This window comes from Liolophura sinensis, chromosome 8 (assembly GCF_032854445.1).
Source record: "Liolophura sinensis isolate JHLJ2023 chromosome 8, CUHK_Ljap_v2, whole genome shotgun sequence".
NCBI classification, from domain to species: domain Eukaryota; kingdom Metazoa; phylum Mollusca; class Polyplacophora; order Chitonida; family Chitonidae; genus Liolophura; species Liolophura sinensis.
The window spans coordinates 12,127,232-12,149,275 of record NC_088302.1 but is presented as its reverse complement, the minus strand read 5'-3'; the positions used below and the strand labels follow the sequence as shown (position 1 = coordinate 12,149,275).

General features: G+C 37.0%; 1 protein-coding gene across 1 annotated transcript in view; it reads left to right on the top strand.

The window, feature by feature from the left end:
* LOC135472412 (uncharacterized) overlaps positions 1-22,044 on the top strand; it is a 35,127-nt gene that overhangs the window by 7,625 nt on the left and 5,458 nt on the right. The window contains exons 3-8 of the mRNA XM_064751907.1: positions 13,312-13,370; positions 18,770-18,852; positions 19,149-19,222; positions 19,759-19,829; positions 21,302-21,408; positions 21,834-21,898. Of these exons, the coding sequence (XP_064607977.1) occupies positions 13,312-13,370; positions 18,770-18,852; positions 19,149-19,222; positions 19,759-19,829; positions 21,302-21,408; positions 21,834-21,898 (459 nt within the window). The remainder of the gene's footprint in view (positions 1-13,311; positions 13,371-18,769; positions 18,853-19,148; positions 19,223-19,758; positions 19,830-21,301; positions 21,409-21,833; positions 21,899-22,044) is intronic.

The following is a 22,044-nucleotide window of genomic DNA, read 5'->3' as shown; positions in this document are numbered from 1 at the left end:
GAAGATCAACCTGAATAGTTTACATCAAATCTACGCGTGAGAAACGCGCAAACTATTGATACTCTAATGCATAAAACATTATTTGTTCTTATAATTCTCGTTTGCATGTGTTTGCAACAGTTATTCATGACATCTGTTGCCATGGTAATTTGAGTGGGTTGTCCCAAAATGTTGCATAATTTACCTGCTTGTAATTTTATCATTTAAAAAGAAAACCTGACCTATAGAAAAAGGCATGTATAAATCATGATTTTATGATAATTGACCTGAGATGTAAATTTCTGAAAAATTCTTAACAGCAGAAAACCATTGTATGATCAGATCCTATATTCTGTAGGTAATAATGTATTTTCAGAAATACACAAAGGCCTTAACATGGTTTCAATTCAAATTCACCAAAAACACAAAAAATCCTCATAAGTGATCCTATAAGGTGGTGAAATACAGTATCCCTGAGTATATACATGTAGCTTGGTATACATCAAGCTTCAAGGAAAAGGAAAGAAATAATTGTCTCATGATGTCTTATTAATTTATGTGATTCAGCTGTCACAACATAGCTAATGAGTATAGTGAGCTGGAGGCTACATACAGTGTTGCTTTCTTTTCATCTGATATCCCTATTATCAGATTAATGATATGTTTTACATTTAAAGTGAATAAGTGAAAGAAGAACGAAAACTGCATAAGTAGTCTAATGTCTTTGTATGGGCTGAGCGAGATGTATTGGCTAGCAGAGTGCAATTTTATCAACCTTTGCAATATCATTATTACTAAGGGTTGTAAAAAATGGTGCAAACAGTGTGGCGAAAGTGTGCCAGCGCAGCCCAATGATTCAGGAGCCTCTCACCAATGCGGGCACTGATGGTTGTGGGTTTCCCCCAGGCTCTGCCCGGTTTCCTCCCACCATAATGTCACATCAGTCAAAAATAGTGACATATTCATGGGCAAGGCATAAAACACCAATCAAATAAATAAATAAAAATATTAAAAATATCAGACTTAAACCTAAATACCAATCTTATTATCCTAATTAATACAAAACCAATAGCACTTCAGTTAATGCCGGGTTTAACTGGTAGCTAATACACTTTCGAACAATCTGGGCTCGAGGATGATAAATATAGTAGGACAGCTAGGTTCTAGCTGTAAAGGTGTGGAAGTGGACTTGTAATAGCTGGAGGTTCAGTCATTACTTTTGAATGTCAATATGGTTATACATTGTATGAAGGTGTGCTGCAAACTTCACCTAATTTAGCATTGTTGTTTTACATTGTTGGAAAACCGATATTTTGTTGACATTTTTGTACATGCAAACACAATCAGTAAAAAAAGAAACAAATAGGAATTGAAAAACAAATTCTAGTAAACAAATTGCTTGAGTTACATATATGTAAAAACAGCCAGCACAGAGTGACATAGGGTCCAGACTTAGGTCATATTTTTAGGGTCTTTAGGGTAAAGTTCAGGTTCTAGGAGTTGGGTATATAATAGTGTTACCCACCTGAGTAACAGAACTGAGAGTATGCCCAGTGGGGCGGAGAATCTGAAATATGAGCGCACAAAGGCTATTGTGGCGACTATCGTACCATCGCTAGCGTTCAATGTGCCTCCGTCCCATTATGCTTGTTTGATGTCACAGTCTTCTTTATGGTGCATGAGAGAGGCAGTTAATTTGCATAATTGATGATTCCATTTTGGCAAACTGGCTGGTTTGACCGCGTGTGTTTGGTACCATACCTGAATATGGACACTTTGTTCAGAGAGTACTACTAGCTTTTCAATGTGTACAATATGCACCATGATCTCTGATTGACTTTGTTGAAAATAGATATATTTGAGGCTGTATATGTTGATATTAAGCTACATTTGAACCCTATAGAGAACACCTCATGTGTACCCAATCTAACACGACCCAACGGGATGCGCGTGATATGGGTACCAGTAATTGTAGATATCGTTTTGAGCAGGGCAAGCCGTTAGATACAGAGCCTCCACCCTATTAAAGCATGCAGTGGCCGTGAGTAAGCTGATGCTGAAGACTTTAAAATTGGCAATCTTTGTGCTTCTCTACAGCTTAGGGGTCAGTCGCTTCAAATTTATTGTTTCCATGGCAACATAATACAATTATTAGACGGGGAGATGGTGGGAATGAAGAAGCTTAGAAGCCATAGCGGTTCAGAAAGACCAGGTTTTAAGGTTTGGTGTATCACTATAGGATTATTTTGTGCTAACTAGATTCCTATGTTAAATAGGGCCATTTGAATTAAATTGTGGTTTCCATGGCAATCTAAATACTCATAGCCATATAAGGCTAGATCGCGCATAAATGTATAGAATGTCAAGAAGGTAAAGTTGCAGAAGTTTATTTAGACAGAGCATGCTTTCCAATTTAGGAAGTACGTGTGGACTAAAATTCTGCTAAACTATACATGTAGATCCCTATTTACATAGGATGGGGCTTGTATTTGTGGTCTCCAAGACAACAGTAACATTAATAGGGTATGTACATATTGCATGTGGAGACGAAATGAATAAGATAGAATTTACATTAATTTGATTGTTCCAGAAACGGTTTTCATATTTGCACGTTGTGTAGGCTGACCTTGTTCTGATTGAAGTGATTACCGGTTTAAAATGTGGGAATTCCAATCAATTAGTGGTTTTCATGGCAACACAGTTATACAGTGAACGAGTTAGAAGTAGATATAATGGTCTGAATATGTTTGAAACCATAGCATTAGTCATGTATTGATACATTTAGCAGTTAATATCAGATTTTATGTAAAACTTTAATATGTTGTTCTGAAGTGAGTGTCTGTGTAAAGTGGGGTCATTCAAATCAGATGTGTGGTTTCCATAACAACATAACTCAGTCTAGGGAATTTAAATCAAGTTTGTGAATTTGAGGATACAATAATCTTTTAGTGTTCAGTTTTAAAAAAAAAAAAGTCTCATGTCAGATCAGGAACAATTTACCAATCTTGGCGTCCCAATCCTAGCGTTAAACGTACGGGTATTTCTTTGTTACTTGTCGGACTAAATAAATGCACTGTGACTGGATAGGGTATCATGTTTTGTGTCTGCAGCTTTATGTTCCAGTGAGGCAGCACTTAAAAAATGACAGCCCTGACACTTACAGCTTGCATCAAAGTGACACTCTCGTGTCATGACTGAAATAATGTTGGAAGTGGCATTAAGGCCTTAGCAAACAAGCAAATAGATTCTCTTCAGAAATCAAGCAGTGTTACACGTAGGGTCAAAGGCATTAGCACGCCAGCACGGATCAATGACCCAGGAGCCTTTCACTGATATGGTCTCTGTCCAACTCATGCTGGTTTCCTCTCTGGCTGTATGTGGGAAGGCCTGCCATCTCTGCCTGGTTTCCCCTCACCATAATGCTGGCCACTGTCATGTAAGTGAAAGATTCTTAAGTACAACTTAAAGCACCAATCAAAGAAATAAAATTTATACCCTGAATGACCGTAAGTTTCATCCAGGACTAACCTGTTCATTTTTCCTGATTCTGAGAGTTCTACTAATTTTAGAAAGGTGTTTTGATGTGTGCTTGGAACGTGGGATGATAGTCTACTGGAAAATTGTAAGTTTTAGTACCAGTATTAATATTTTGGAACATTTATTTGCTTCTAAAAATGCACTTTTGGGGGTGAAATTTTAGGTCATTTAGGGTGTAAGTACAGCCTGCAAAAATGCACAATTAGCTTCTATTCCATTACTGATTTTTATTTGTGACTTTGGTATGTACCTGTGTATAAGTAATCAATATTTTTATTGACGTCCCACAGTTGATTAATCCACAGGTGTTTCAGATGATCCAGTGAAGCCGCATGACATGCCGGCTGCATGCTCATTATTTTAAATTTCCCTGTTGCCAGTTTTGAGAGCACCATCTTGTCAGACAAGATATACGTGTACATGTATGAAATGAACATTGTTCTGAAGTAATTACCCAGGATGCCCATATAGATAAAATTATCATTATGTTGTTGGTAAATTGAACTATATATTAAGTTGAGTGGTTAAGTCGAACTATATGTATTTTTGTTCAGAAAATAGTTAAATAATGAATAAATTCAAATCACTGTAGATCTGACACAAATGACTTCACAGTTTACGGAAGCATATGTTTCAGCAAGCTTCAGTTCCACCCATGATGAATACTCATTGTGTTTTTCCACTATATTATTAGGTGTCATAAACTTTATGCCTCCATTAATTGTTATGGTAAACCACGTAATTGCTCACATTAGTAGATGCTAAATTAGAACACATTTTGTGTTGTGTTTTATCAGTATGCGCACTTTGGATCCTGCAGTAATTGTAGCTGAATTAAGGATACTAGATCTACAGTATATCTCACCCTTATTGTAGCCACTCCTGCTTCCTGCATGCAACATAGATGACAAAGCATCTTCATTGTGGTGAGCTGGTTTTAAGATGATCTTAAATTGATCTGGGGCTAATTAAAACTACCTCTCAAAATCTCACTCCCAGCTTAATTCTTTCTATACACTCTTCACAACTCATCAAGTGTCTTTCGATAGGAATATACGTTTTAGCCTGAAGATAATGCCTCAGTTAATGCTCAGACTTGCATCTGTGGTATATATACCGGTATTACAGCTGAGCTACAGTAACTCATGTGATTGATGTCTACTATGATAATTTTGTACATTTATTGGGGTGCATGTGCACACTATTTACTGTGTAAATTTTTACATTATCATTTATATACCTTTACATGTAAATGAATTCCTGCCTTTAATTCTTGTGCTAAATACATACTTACATACATACATACCAGTGCCTATTATACAGAGTTAATTATATATGCATTTAAGCCAAACTCTGCATAAAAATGAATTTACTTGACCCAATTTGTTGTAAATAAATTCCAAGCATGTATTATGGTAGTTTTTTTTTCATTTAGTGAGGTTACAATTGACCTTTTATGTATACATATACATATAGAGTATGAGGGAAACCCGTCGTGTGTGAGCAATTGCTTTGATGGACTGTTAGGTATGTTACCCACACACGTCTGTATATGACAGAATGTGTATTTGGCTTACCTAGGAGATAGGATTTCCTGGGTTAAAGTCTACAGCCTTGGGCATTTTTTAATAAATGTACAGTGCCTAAAATTCAGCATAGCCTAGCTAGGTTTAATTAGAATGGAGTATCCCTGCTCTCATATCAACCAGGTAACAATGATTCTGTCTTCCTTTATGACAGGGGGCCTCCGTGGCTCAGTCGGTTAAAGCGCTAGCGCAGCGTAATGACCCAGGAGTCTCTCACCAATGCGGTCGCTGTGAGTTCAAGTCCAGCTCATGCTGGCTTCCTCTCCGGCCGTACGTGAGAAGGTCTGTCACCAACCTGCGGATGGTCGTGGGTTTCCCCCGGGCTCTGCCCGGTTTCCACCCACCATAATGCTGGCCGCCGTCGTATAAGTGAAATATTCTTGAGTACGGCGTAAAACACCAATCACAAAAAAAAAAAAAAAAAAAAAAAAAAAATCCTTTATGACATTGTGCTGTAATAAAGACTGTTACTAGTACTCTGTTCTTCTGAAGGAATAACATTTCCAAAAACAAGAAATGAGTAAATTTCAGACATTGTATGTACATGCAGTTAAATATGGCAGGTTTGTTTGAATTCAAGTGAACATGGCATCATATGGGAACTTCTGCCCATGCACTATTGTAACATAAAGCAGTTACATGTGCTTTTGTTCCCATCATAACAGGCATGTACGTGACATGTCATCATCACACACCGATGACTGGCAGTATCCCAGGAGGGACAAAGTGTTTACCTGCATGAACACAGTGTCAATATAATGAATTGATAGTTTTGTTTAATATGTAGCTGGCAAATCCCGTGTGACTTTTTCACATTTTCCCTGGTTTAATTAGGCAGGCTCCATCAATCATGATGGATGTGATGTTGCAAATTTTAACAACAATGTATTCACATTAACTCAAATGTTGCTTAATTAAATTTCAGGATATGCTTCAAAGCACTAGTTGTCATGTGTGTGAAATCAAAGTTTAAAATGCTCAAAAACAGTGTATATTATTGCAAACACATCAGGGTGTGCTAATGCAAAAGAAGAGAGGTGGCCACAGTTTTATCCATGTGTAACTGACATCTAGATTCAAGTACCTGTTTGCTTGGCGTTTCTGTTTCAGCTTTATCATCATATAGGTATTAAATTTGTGCAGAGTCATTTCATCACAATGTCTCTTTGTAGCAGGACAGCTTATAAAGTTTCCTTTTGCCAACATGTTTACAGTGGGCTCTGTCTCATTTGAGTGCTAGCTACATGAGCATGTATGTCAGATAGGTTATATTCATGAGGGGGCCTTGCATGCTGTCTCATTTCTGTAAAATGCAGCACATGATTGAATCTTGGCCAAGGTGGTCAATTACTTAAATCCATCTTACATTAATTAGGCTGATTGATTTGGATCGACTGTAGATTCTAGTGAGGTGGTCTGGCAGGTATTTTTACCTGCATTTCAAGGAATATATGTTTCCTCCCAACTCATTAACCTTACTGTCATCAGAAAAGTGAAATGTTTTGGAGTATTTTATTAATCAATTGATTCATAAAATTAATCAATCCATCACAAAAACAGACATGAAATGCATTCTTCACCCAGGTAGCCACAGTATACTAATAGGTACATTCAACTGGACAGACCATAGTTTAGTGCTGTTAATCCCATTACTTATAATTACTGCCATTAGCAAGAAAATATAATTAAGAGTGCTAATTCTGAAGTCTGAATATTACACAGCTCAGGATTGAACTGGCATTTCCTGTGTACCATACATTAAGAGTTATAGGTTTATGGGTGGAGGAAACTAGCTGGGGTAAACCACCAACCTTTGGCAAGATACTTACACACTTTCCTACAGACTTCATCCTGTTAGTGAAAATTGACTTAAGCACCTTATTTGGGCAATGTTTTTGCTCTGTTAAAGTGGTCAGTTTTGTAAGAGGTATTTGTTGAAAACACGTACTATGCATAGCTGATAATTGTGGTTCATTATCAAATATGATATTTTGATGTAACTAAATGATTCTAACATTAATAAGCCATTGTGTCTGTAATTTCCACTTGATTTCCCTTCTGACTGCATGTTCCATGTAAAAATGTCACGGATGAAGATCACATGGATAACTGTGAATCTCCAGAGATTATAGGTGTTGATGTTTGAACATCGGTACGGTAACTTTAGCATGACAGAACAGAAAGGGGATTCATTTTATAACATAACATAATCAGCCCAGTTCCCACATCACTGACTGCATTTTGATGGACATTCTCCGGATGGACATTCTCCACATAGAAACAGACCATTTCCCACTGAGCTGTAAGTGCGTTGATGGGAATTCACCACGTGATTGTAAACAGCATATGGCATGCTGTGAGCAGTGTTTTCTGACACTTTACACACATGTACTAATCTGTGAATTTGTGGTAATGGGCGGTGTGCAGCCATGTTGATGTATAAAAATACGCTGTATTTAACGTTCCAAACAGGTATATGCTTAGAGATAGTTTTGCACATCTACGCCATTCCTAAAGTTTTCAGCCATAATAAATTGAGAAATGTTAGATGTTATTATTGCAATAACTGTTACAGTAAATGACATAATTATTAATTATTAAGTGGTAATTATAGTCCTGAAAAAGTGCATTTTCAGTGGCAAATATTAAATTTTACAATCCTACGAGATAGTACATCATCCTGCCTTCCAGATAAACCTAAATACACCTTTATGACAACAATGCAACTCTTAGAATCAGGAAAAATGAGCAAGTTAGGTATGTGGTGAAATTTTATATCATGTACAGTTTGTGGGCATAGTGCATCATGATAGATTTTAATGTATTTCTTTATTGATTAGTATTTTTCCCCGGAGGCAAAACCATTAAATGACGTGACTGGGGTTTTTGGGGTGGCAGGAATTGTGCACAGCCTTAATGGCTAGAGGAAATGCGGCACCACTTCTGCATGCACCTTGTATTGTATAAAGCCGTGGGATGAACATGAAAACTAGATTTCAAATCACAAAGGACCAGTTTTAATTTGCAATGTTCTCTTTGTAAAACCGGTTGGTTGTCTTCAATGAATGTCTGCTGAGCTAGGTCAGATCTGCTTGGTTAATGGCGTCCTTTGGCATCCGGTTAATGTGGGTGAGTGTAGAGTTTCTTTGGCTGTCTTTGATCTTTGGTTTGAAAATCTTGAGTAAAACAGGTTGACTGTAAAGTGGCTGTAAAGTGGCTGTAAAGTGGCTGTGGCGGTCGTTTGGGGGGATGGGGGAGTGTGGGTCTAGGAAGGCATGGTTTAGTATGTCAGGTTAATACCTTGCTATATTTTCGAAATATCTGAGATTTAATACTTACGGCGACTTCACCAATTTGAAATACTCTATGTCTTCAACCATTTCAACCGCGCCTGCGACCAAAATATGAAACATTCTGAGAGAACTTTTGGATGTAAAGAGAAAATTTCCACGGTTTTATAAAGCTTGCATCATTAGTGCATCACACCTAACGACTTAATAGAGGAAGCTTTAGCTTCCTCACTTGGCGTTCAGCTTTAAGGGGATAGTGCCACGACTGGTTGACATATATCAGTGTGATGGCTCGGGTGGGGCGGCTTGCTTGCCTTTGGTAAGTCGTCTCAGTAAAGAAGCACTGGAAATCCGTCTTGCAACAAGGAAGCGCATTGCATGCACTCTGAGGACTCCTTGCGTCATCATATGACTGAAAAATTGTTAAGTATGATGTTAAACCTCAAGCACTCACTCACTCACTCACAAACAAATCATTTTGGAGTCATTTTTATAGGAATTATATCCATAAATTCCACTGAAAAAATTGCTTTAGAGGTCGAAAATGTTGAAGATTTACAGTAAGTTATACAAGACAAAGAGGAGAGGAAAAAGACTGATTAGGAAGCACTGGCATGTACATGATAGACAGCAGCAGTTCCTGAACTACTGTTTTAATCAATAATCAGACAACAGAAACCACTCTGTACTCAATGACCTCCAAACACTAAGGGTAGATGGACACTTTTATTGATGTACTGTAGACAATAGAAGACATCTGCTCTGTTTTCATGGACAACATACATATATTTGTCCTCCCAGTTAGCAATGGATGTAAAACATAACTGTTTGTTGTAGGGAACAGTGTGACATGTACTGTTGTAAACTTCAGTTGTTAGGATATGGCATAGTGATAAGGCCAGTGTGGCAGAATGTTACATTTTCAACATTGGAGTAAGGTAGCTGTAGGTGAGAATATCACATCATAAAGGGTTTTTGATTTTGTATCAGAGCGATTTCAATGAATAATAAAGAGAAATTATGACAATGCATGTCAATCACCTTCAGGTAACAACACGTGTGTATATAGAGTGTGATACTGCAAAATCAAAATGATGTTGCATGTAGGGTGGTTTTATGCAGTTGGCCTTCTCTTTTTATAATTATTTTAGGCCAGTTATTGCGGTGACCAAAGATACCTTTGCCCCTGCCCCCACATTAATTATTTAATGCCGGGATGGCTGGTGGGTGGGGGAGGGGAGTGGGGACTGGTTCTCCACTGGTCCCTCTGGATCCATTCGCCGAGCAGGGCAATTACACATTGATGTTGTTGAATTCTTGACTGAAGGACAATTTTTGGTATGATGGAACATTTAGTTACTATGGCTGACTTTTTGTCAGCAGATCAACTGTTGTCCTGCCAGTCTCTGAAGCAATTTATTTGGTTCTAAAAAAAAATTGTCCTATTAGGCGATGGAGGCTGTGATAAACAGGAACACAGAATTAAGCCTTGCATGGAAAGTAATAACAACCTATTTTAATGGGCAGGTTTTATGCTGACACTAGCTGCCATCTCTCATGCATATTGCACACGATATTGACTTAATTTATGATTTTTAGAGGAAAAACGTGTGTGATAGGGAGAATAATGATGATGCGACGCCATTACTCGGGTTGTGTTGACTGTGCATCATATGCCGTTATCAGTTCTCAACTTACTGTAGTACCATCTGTTGTTACCATGATCTCATCATTTTATGACACAGTAAGGCTATATTTAGCTATCTGATACCATGATTCATTTGTGAAAAACTGCTGCTAGAATTTCAGTATTTTTGCACTTCATAACATCTCTCTCCACGCAAACACAATTAATGTGATAATGTCATTGTGTGTAAATATGTACTATTAATGTATATACCAGGCTAAGTTAAATCTGTTTTCATGGATTCACCATTCCATACCATAAATCAAGGATGTTAAAGGGATTTCACTTTGCCCTTCTAAGTTATAACTTAATAACCTGCATATTCCCAGTACTGTAAAGTGCCATTTAAGCTTAATGTTCTCGGAGGCAATGCTGCTAGCTCATTATTAGCATGCCTCTAGCAGGCTTCCAGAATTTCACAATCATTCCATTAATTTTGGCCTTGTAAAGACTTAGAGGTCTTGCCTACCAACTGAAACTTAATTTCCACAAGCTGACAACTATTATTTCACAGGCTCACAACTGGCAAACTAGTGGCATACTGGCAGCATGCTACTGGGATACCCTCACCAAACTTTAAAGGATACCTGAAAGCCTTGGTTATTATTTCTTAATATGTAGCGTCTAATGTGACCTGAAATATAAATCTACAAAAAAAGGTTTACAGCTTTCTTGTTGGGGCATAAAAATGGCTTTAAACTACATTTTTTGCAAGCCCTAGTGGTCAGTCTGAAAATTATGTAGCCTAGCTGCTGTGGTGATGTCAAAACAAATTTGTTGGGTCATGGGGCCTGAGGTGTTCTAAGCTGGTTCTGCTTTCCCTGCATGTTTATTGATGACATAATTTCTGAATATTTCTGACCATTAACGAAAAATATGCATAAAATAGAGGAGCTATTAAAAAATATAAATCTGCCACCAAAATGAAAATGTTTTGCTCATTTTTTTGGCATGTTTTTCTTTACGTTTCTTAACACCATAATCTTCCTTTTATAGTAATTCTTCATGTTTAATTTGAATGTGGCTTGAACTGGATACTACCTGTGCACTTACATACACAGTGATTTTTGATAGTATGTAAATTACTTGTTACTTTGTCATATGACATACATGTGCCGGTCCTTGATTGTCGAAATGCTCAAGGCATGAATATCAGTGAGAATTTCTCATGTTGAAGAGGCACATAAACACAGATGACTGTGAAGTGAGCAAACTTTACAGTTTCAGGACTGTTCAACTTCAGATAAACAACTTGATGTACTGTATAGTTACAACAGGTCATGGGTTTGTTTGCACCTTGTCAACAAGAACTGGTTTTGGTGAAAATCTGTTAGGCATGTCTTCTTGTTCCGTCTGACATTTATGTGTAAGGGTGGACTAGCTCATTGCACAGCATAGGGGGTATAGACATATAGGCTTTGTTGTGCGCTCATGTAATATGCCATCACACCTTTGTCAAGATGTTGAATAGACTTGCTCTTCTACTGTACATAATAACTGCACAGCTGAGTTCTCAACTTTTTTACAAAAGAGTTAAATTGTAATCTTAGTGTATTACTGGGATCAGCTGGCCCTTCAAGCAGTCATTTGTGACATTTTATGTATATTTAAATTTTTTTCAGTTTTTATTAATCAGTGAAGAAGTTGACAATTTAAAATTGGACTACTGTTATTCTTCAATCTTTTCGCATGTTTGCAAGGTGTTTATTTTAGCATATTCTGAAGACATTAGTGTGTGTAGATTGATTAAATTATACTTTTTTGTCAAGCCCTGAAACTGGCCCATCCAACCAGTATTGTTTTGTCTCCGAATCAAATGAAAAATGTGCATAAATTTCACTGAAAGTTGCTCTTTTACATGCGAAAAGATTGAGAAACAAGGGTAAATTGTTTTCGGTTTTTTCAATTTTTGCTGATTATTATGATTACAAGTGGTATTATTTTTTTTTTCAAATGTTGGACACAAAGTTTTAGTATAAAATTGATTAAAAAAACAAAATTAATCTCTAATTTATAAGCAGTTATTGATTTTTTATGCCATTGGCAATTTGAGATAGGTCCCACTCAGTACTGCACTGTGACAAAGCCTTCAATAAGTTTGGAACTTAATTTCATTATTTATATTCACACATTTACAGATATGCAAATGTGCTGAACCCGGCAGGAGTATGGGGGACTAATTTTATCACAGGAATATTGACCCAATCTGTCATCCTCATTTGCACTTTGTTTTCCAGTCTTGATTTTCAGATATATCCACCACCACTTGAACTCACTAGCTTTGTGGTTAAATTATTCAGGGAGTTTTCGATTACCAATTAGTTTTTTTCACCTGGTATTTCACAGCCAGGTGTGATGTTTCTGAGGTTTATTGACAGTCATATTTTACATGGACACACTCAGGCCTCATCTGCCTTAATTAGCCTGTTTCCTTTGATAACTGCTGTGCAGTATGTCATTTGGAAGCAAATAGGACAAAAATGAGAGTTGTGGCTACCGTAAATATTGTAAAATTCATTCTGTACTGTTATGTGTTGGATATCTACATAGTACAGTACAGTATTCTGCACCACGTGCCTTATTTTTTAGTTAATTTGTAAATGATAACATAGTAAGGCTGAAGACTGTACATTCTTGTCACATAATCGGAGTTAATTTATTAATAAGGGCTTTTTTTTCTATTTTTATCCAGCTAGCTGAACTTGCTATAATTCAATATTTTTAACTTATGTAATTGCACTCAGCATTCATTAGTACATATATTTTATGTTATGACATCTTAAACAACCGACTCCTTTTGTTAAATATTTTCTGGAAATTCTCCCGTAAGCCCATCATAAAATGATCACCCATTTGAAGGTTACTCTAGTCTGTCATTATTACCATTATATGTTGAATAAAAACACTATTGTCTAATTTGCTTGGAAAATAATATGCATACAGATATGTTCCACAATTCATCAAGCAAGTATTTTAATGTATTTTGAGAACTACATGTAAATCATTGTTTGAATGGTTTTAGTAACCAACTTAAAGGTCCTAGGAAAGAAGAATTTTTATCATTTAAGGGAACGTTGTTGTTAAAATGATGTTGAGCTCTCTCCAAAGTGAATATGACAAGCAGGTGGAAGATATTATGCCAGTTGATTTGCTGGCTGCATTCATCTATCATAAAAAGATATTCCAAGGGTAAACATTTTTGTATATGCTTTTGCTTATTTTGTCTTTCCAGCAAAGAGGCTGTATTTGACAACAAGAAAGCCATCCGAGGTGGAATCCCTATAGTGTTCCGTAAGTCCATATACAGTGATTTTAATTCATTCTTTAGCAGGGCATTTGTGGCCAAGGCAGTTAGTATGCCAGCACAAGGCAATGACCCACCAATGCAGTTGCTGTGAGTTCAAGTCCAGCCTATGCTGGCTTCCTCTCCAGTCGTACCTGGGACGGCCTGCCAGCTACCTGTGGATGGTTGTGGGTTTCCCCTGGGCTCTGCCCGTTTTCCTCCCACCATAATGCTGGCCACCATCGTGTAAGTGAAAGATTCTTGAGTTAGGCGTAAAACATCAATCAAATAAAGAAATAAATTCTGTACACATGTCCTATAACCGCACTAATTAAGATTAATATATCACCATCAGACAAGATAATGATTATGTAAGTTAACCTATTTAAATGCATCCAGGCATTGATATTTCTTTAGATTTCGAAATTAGAAACACAACATGAGTTTTGCATGGCCTTGCATTCTCAGAAACATCTTATTTAAGCTCTCGTATATTGAAGGCCTTCTCATTTTTTATTATTTTCTGACTTGCTTATGCTTGGGTAAAGCACATGTTGTCAAACCAGATTTTGAAACAGTACAGAACATGTGTTCTTTGTAGACACTACATACAAAATCAGGTCATACTCTTGTAAGAAATTCTTCAACAGTGGGAAGGAAAAAGGGCCTGTAGGTCTCGTAGCCAAACATTAATCAAGTGTGAGCCTGATAACCTTGGTTTGTGGTGATAGGTAGGGTTAAAACCTCTTGATGAGGCCTGATAATAAAAATTCAAGCTGATAAGGGCGAGTAGAAGATTTTGCTCTAGCCTGCACGACTTAGAAAATATGGCATGCACCTTTGCTCAAAATTTATTCTTTTGTTCTACCAAAATTATAGCTTATGCCAATGGGGATACATATATTTTGATGATGAAATTATGCAATGGTGTATGAAGCTAATATTTTTTTAAATAATCAGTTTGTTTATTTATAAATATATTTGATTGTTGTTGAATACCATACTCAAGTGTTTTTCTCTTATACATTAGTGGTCAAGTGTTATGGGTGAAGGAAACGCCAGTACCTGAGGTAAACCACCGGCCTTATGCAACTTACTGACAAACTTTCCCACATGTGATGTACAAATATGCATACCATATTGGTGGAGGAAATGGGGTCTTCAATGAACCATGGACAGTGTAAACGGAAACAGTAGTTTCATAGACTGAACACTATCACCAGTGCTTCATGAACAGAACATGGGAATCCTTAATAATTACACTAGTGCTTACAAAACAAATAATCCTGTACTACCTGTGGATTAATAGATTATCGGCCGTGTTGTGTTGCATTAATTACCAGTTGCACGCAATGAAAATATGGTACATGTACTTTGATCTATGTAATGAAGCCCACCCTGGTAGAGGTGTGGCCAGCTTGGTACTGCAGTGCCTGTTAGTGATCAGAGTTCAATACAAAACCATTGATAAGTGATTAATCTTCATTAACCTGTTCAAAATGTTCTACCTGATGCCTTATAAAAAATGTGAGCATACTTTAATGGAAATTTGTCCCATTGTAATAACTGTTTTGGTGTCCATTAGGAGAAACAAAAGCAAAGGAGCAAATAAATGGAATTCTTCTCCTTAGAGCTTTTAATGACATGATTATACTTTCATACTAAACATGAAATTTCTTTTTTTGGTGGGGGGGGGGGGGGGGGGGTCATTTGTACCTTCCTCAGATGTATTTTATAATGCCCACAGTTAGATGCACATGTGAAGTTTTGGACCTTTATAGCAAAGAGTGCATTTTAAACCAGTGGACTGTCCATGACAAAGGGATAGTTTCCAAGGTATTTCATTGTTTCAGAATTGAATCAGTTCTTAAAAATGGTGGAAGTAAAAGTCAGTGTGCTGCAAATAAACTAGGTCCATTTTTTGAACAATGAAAATACTAATTCTGAATTTATTTGACTTTAACTGAGTTTATTGAGTGTGGAAGTGGCCAGAATTGCTTTGGAAGTTTTTTTTCACTACACTGGGCTAAAAGAAGGTTAGGCAGAAGTCCTGCACTTTGTCTAAATTGCTAGATCCTTTGACTGAGGCAGCTAGAGAGCTTAACACCTATCTCTTGGTCGTTTCTCACCTGAGCTAATCAGCCATCTGTTTACCTGTAACCACTGATCTAGATTAGTTTGGATTACCTGCCTATTTGGTGAAGGCTTTGTGTCCATGTTAGAAAGGTATTCAACTAGTCACACACACAGATACTCTTAAACAAATATGTCCAGGAGACTATACCAACCCTGGCCAAATTCTCCTCCATAGTGTAAAGTTTTTTTCTGCCTTATTTTCTGTGACCTTGGTTTGACCTCCACATCCTATGTACCTATGAGACTAATCTTCCAGGCTCCAAAATAGACATGCATGCCCCTGTCAGACCTATCCTCTATAATCCAGGGCTTTTCTCAAAGAAAAAGGTGTAATATTTGACAAGATTGTTCAGGATTATTTGTGAAAACCGCAAGTTTTGCCAATAAATTCCAGGATTATTCCGTTTCACTGTAAATAGAATGGATCATGATAAGGCTCTATGTGGTCTCAGCACAATTTCAGATATATTACATAAGTAATGTAAGTAAAATCGCATAATACAGAGAAAATTATGGGCGAAGTACCTCTTGAAAGCAACCAATTCCTGCCATGTTCCATGTCAAGTTTTCGCCAAGTGAGATGTTCTCAACAATTCTAATTTTTTGATGATGTCATTGGCAATATGTAATTTTGTTTCTGTTGAAAATGCACTAAATGGATCAATGAGGTACCCTACATGAAACAGCGACTTTCAGTGCAAATTATGTTCATTTTAAATTTGATTTGAAAATAAAACTTCACTAATAAATACATGTATATGAGATAAATGGCCTTTCACAACTACATTGCGTAAGTGAAATCTTCTTAAGTGCATTAGAACTCGTGTCTAAAATAATAACCATATCCATTCATTTAGTTAAAGACAGTGTAAATCCTAAAATTCAGAGTTTTGTTTCACCAAAATGCGTGCTTAGTGATTTGTAACGTGTAGAACCTCCACCAGTCAGCATCCTTTCTGTACCAGGTAATAAAGCAGTTCATATGTACATATATTTAGGGTATAGTGAATTCTGAACTTGACATGTTACATTTTCATGAATGACAGCCAAGGTAGATTATACATGCAATTGTAGATATGTAGATGAGCTGGAGACCGCAACATATATAGCAATGCACTGTAGAATCATAATAGTTAAGTTCCTAAAAAGATTTAGTTTTGTATGAACACGTTATCCGTTTACTTTTCCAAAAAAATGACAGTGAGTGAGTGCTTGGGGTGTAATGTCATACTTAACAATTTTTGAGTCATATGGCGACGAAGGAATCCTTGGAATGCATGTAATGTGCCTCCTTGTTGCAGGATGGATTTCCACTGCTCTTTTATCTAGTGCTGCTTCACTGAGACGCCTTATCGAAGGCAAGTAAGCCGCCCTGCCCGAGCCATTATACTGAGACAGGTCATCCAGTAGTTGCACTATCCCTTTCATGCTGAACACCAAGCGAGGAAGTTACAACTTCCCTTTTAAAGTCTTAGGTGTGACTCGACCCAGGATTGACCCTGGATCTACTGCTCCCGAAGCAGACACTCTACCAACTGTGCTATCGGGGCCGGTAAAAATGACTGTGTAACTTAGTACTGTATATATGTACACATACATATACTGAAACAACTTTTAACTAATAAATGTAGCTTGTTAGAGTTGAAATAATCCACATGTTGTAAGTTGTATAATGATTGCAGTTGGGAGAAAATTAGCACAATTTCCTGCAGTGCCCGTGTACATGTACATCATGCATAAACAACCAATAATTCGCCTTTTGTATTTGTTGATTTGTAAAGGTCATCGCTATGATGAAACTATGACATGAATGAAGATTGGCGTCTCAGCTGGAAATGTTGGTGTCAGATACACCTCTCAAAACTGAAGTAGCTGGAAATGCTGGTGTCAGATAGACCTCTCAGAACTATAGTAGATGGAAATGCTGGTGTCAGATAGACCTCTCAGAACTGAAGTAGCTGGAAATGCTGGTGTCAGATAGACCTCTCAGAACTGAAGTAGCTGGAAATGCTGGTGTCAGATAGACCTTTCAGAATTATAGTAGCAGGAAATGCTGGTATCAGATAGACTTCTCAGAACTATAGTAGCAGGAAATGCTGGTGTCAGATAGACCTCTCAGAACTCCAGTAGCTGGAAATGCTATTGACAGATAGACCTCTCAGAACTATAGTAGCTGGAAATGCTGGTGTCAGATAGACCTCTCAGAACTGAAGTAGCTGGAAATGCTGGTGTCAGATAGACCTCTCAGAATTATAGTAGCAGGAAATGCTGGTGTCAGATAGACCTCTCAGAACTATAGTAGCTGGAAATGCTGGTGTCAGATAGACCTCTCAGAATTATAGTTGCTGGGATAAGGACACGTAGACTGATAAATGACAAACAAAATCATGACAATGCCTGTTCATTGTACTAAACGCGGGAGATCTGACGTTTGTTTCCTGTGACATAATCGTGTTATGCATGCCCAGGACATGAAAGTAATCATCTGTAGGTTCGTGACCTTAGCTCAGGCTATGGATGTGCCCCGGTTCTCGATGGTTCTCGATGTAGGCGACTTTACACTCACACAGGCTAATAGTAGGTGAAGTGCTGCTTGTGTGTTATAAATTATGTATGAAGTGATATATGTACTTCTGTAAAGTATTTACAATCTACTACAGACATGGTCCTAATATGTGATATTTGCTCTGATATGTTTTAGGGGAATCATACACATTAATACAGGCCTACTGACTTCACTTAAAATCATTCCATCTTTCATATCTCCTTTACATATCATTGCATGTTTTTATGATATTGTGTATTGAATGCCTGTTTAGCTGGAATGTTGCCAGGTGCAATCAACTTATGTTTCAACATTAGCGGTTTGGATTCTCCTGCCCTCATACCAGTAATATTGCTATTTGCAAAACCATTATTTTATCTCAAAGTAGCCTTTGATCAGATTTAGCGCAATGAATAATGATAATGATGATGATGATGATACTATTGATGATATTATTTTTATTGTCATTATCATCATCATTCATTTATTTATTTCATTTGTATTCATTTTACACTGTATTCCATCATCATCATGAAGAAGGATCATAAACCATTGAATGTGGAGTTTTTCCCTTCCTCATTCAGTGGGGTTTTTTTTCTCACAGATCTACTCTTAAACCTGACCATTGTCGTATAATTGACATAAATTCTTGATTTTAATGTTAACTAAACCCTCCTGAGATGATGGCTGGGTCATGGTCATTTCCTTTTTCTGTTGTTTCTGCAGCTAATTTTGGTCCGTGGAAGCATGGTCCCCAGCATGGGTTTGCCAGAATCAAGAGGTGGGATGTGGAGCATGAGCCAGGCAGAGTAAGTTCTTCACACATTACCTGGCAGAACACATCATCACAGTACTATAGATTCAGAAAGATGTTCTTTACATGCATGTCACTAATGATGGGATGTATTTTTTACTAAGCCATTGTCTGTCCACCTTTTTTTAAATTTTTTTTAAAAATCATCTTGGTATATGTATGCGTGTCACTAGTGGTGTATAATTCGTTTAGGTGTGAATAAGCAGATTTCCTTTTCACAATTAAACAGTGACGTTATACTGATTCAAACTGCTCGTTAGTGTTATTATCTCTTTGTGATATATTGTACAGGATGTGAACGGAAATCCAACGGTGTCGTTTTCTTTGTGTGACGATGAGGGAACCAGAAATATGTGGAACATGAAGTGAGTTGTAGGTCTTGCAGTATATTTTATTTTTACTTTTCATTGAAACATTATAGTGTTTTTTTTTTAGGTCTGACTTCATATTTGTTTCTGAAGATCATATTATAATAAAAGTTCTTTATTTGATTTTGAACAAGATGCTCATAAATTTAACATAGTTATACAGCGGATTGTTATTTTCTCATAGGTAAGTTGTTTTTTTTTTTTCAAAATTGAATGGACAAATCAACATTTTTACTTTGGTTTTGTGTAAGTGTGTGAGTTGATTTGCCAAGGTAACATTTCAAGTATATCCAACTCAGATACCAGCCTTATCTTACGTGGCAGATGTATAGGTTAACAAAAAATATTATTATTACTATTTTCGTCAATGTGTTATAAAATTGAAATGGAAAATAATTCAGTACATGTGAACAATATCATTAAAATATTGACAATTGAAAATGTTGGGAGGAGTATATTTTACACATGTATTTTGTTCATATTATGTTTATAAAAAGGCATTGTGTTGTTATGTGTTTATTTCCTGTCGGCAGGTTTAAACTGGTTTACACAATTGTGTTGGAAGCAGACAGCATTAAGTTAACTCTGACAGTAGAAAATACAGGTAGGTATCTTGTGAGAGTGTCTTGTAGGCATGTCACTGAACCACACATGAACACCATGAACCTCACATATACCATATCTCATCAACACTGTGAACCTCAGTGATATCACATCTCATGAACATTGAAACTCACTGATATCACATCTCATCAGCACCATGAACCTCACATATACCATATGTCTCATCAGCACTATGAACCTCACATATTCCATATGTCTCATCAGCACTATGAACTTCACATAAACCAGGTCTCATCAGCACCATGAACCTCACATATACCATATGTCTCATCAGCACTATGAACCTCACATAAACCATATGTCTCATCAGCACTATGAACCTCACATATTCCATATGTCTCATCAGCACTATGAACTTCATATAAACCAGGTCTCATCATCAGCATGAGCCTCACATATTCCATGTCTCGTCAGCACCATGAACCTCACATATTCCATATATCTCATCAGCACTATGAACTTCACATAAACCAGGTCTCATCAGCACCATGAACCTCACATATACCATATGTCTCATCAGCACTATGAACCTCACATATTCCATATGTCTCATCAGCACTATGAACCTCACATATTCCATATGTCTCATCAGCACTATGAACTTCATATAAACCAGGTCTCATCATCAGCATGAGCCTCACATATTCCATGTCTCGTCAGCACCATGAACCTCACATATTCCATATATCTCATCAGCACTATGAACTTCATATAAACCAGGTCTCATCATCAGCATGAGCCTCACATATTCCATGTCTCGTCAGCACCATGAACCTCACATATTCCATATGTCTCATCAGCACTATGAACTTCACATAAACCAGGTCTCATCAGCACCATGAACCTCACATATACCATATGTCTCATCAGCACTATGAACTTCACATAAACCAGGTCTCATCATCAGCATGAGCCTCACATATTCCATGTCTCGTCAGCACCATGAACCTTACATACACCATATATCCCATCAGCTTGAACCTCACATATACCATACATCTCATCAGAACCATGAACTTCACGTATTCCATATTTCTCATCAGCATCATGACCCTCACATTGCATATCTAATCAGCACCACGCACCTCAAATGTCTCACCAGTACTATGAATCTCACATATTCCATATATCTTATCAGCACCATGAACCTTGCATAAACCATGTTTCTCCTCATCAGCTTGAACCTCACATATAAGATATGCCACATCGCACCATGAATCTCTCATATTCAAAATGATATGTCTCATCAGTACTATGACCCTCACTTATACTATATGTGTGGGCTCTCACTGCATCACCCAGAAATTAAAGACCTTTAAAGCTGCCAATAAAACATATTGTTTAAAGCACATATGAAAGAAGGAAACTCTTTGTATGATTAAATTAATATTTGTTAACTTAACATTTGTTATGATATGACCAGTCAAGCTAACAAATGTTTTCTTCTTGCAGATAGTATTATCTATGACTTCACCTGTTTACTACACACTTACCTGGCCACACCTGATGTCACCCAGACAAAGATTGAGGGTCTTGAGGGACTCTCCTACATAGACAAGGTAATTGAGGATGTAAATCCCTGTATCATTGAGTATAGGTATACTTTACGTGGCCTTGTTCTGTATAAAGCTGATAAAATTAGTGTTATGCCAATGCAGAATGGCTTAGCATATGGTGTTACAAGTACATACTTGTAATTTGGAAAGTATTTAGAAAGTCTGTTTTCATCAAACAGCATGAACAGGTTATGAAAATATTCTAAAGCTGTGTTTTATGAAATGAGTATTAAATACATGTATTTCTTTATTTGTTCCCGAAGAATGTTTTATTTCTACCACTTATACAATTTTTACTTATACCATGTGCATATAATATTAGTAGGTGACAAATGCTTTGTTTTCTAAGACACTAAAAGCATTTTGTCTGTTTTGCTGGTATTCATTAAAGCTTACCTAAGTGTAAGTATTTGTTTGTAACGTTTCAGCTGCAAAATGGGGAGAAATGCACAGAGGAGAGGAAGATAGTAAAAATTACGGAGGGATATGACAGGTAAGACAACTCTGTAGACTAGTGAGGATGGAGTGATGTCCCTTGTAAAGCGCTCGCACTACCACAGTCAGCATGAACCATTTCCTTTTAAATTTTTTGTGTTAATTTATTACAAACACTTTTGACAAATCACTGAAAGTATTTTG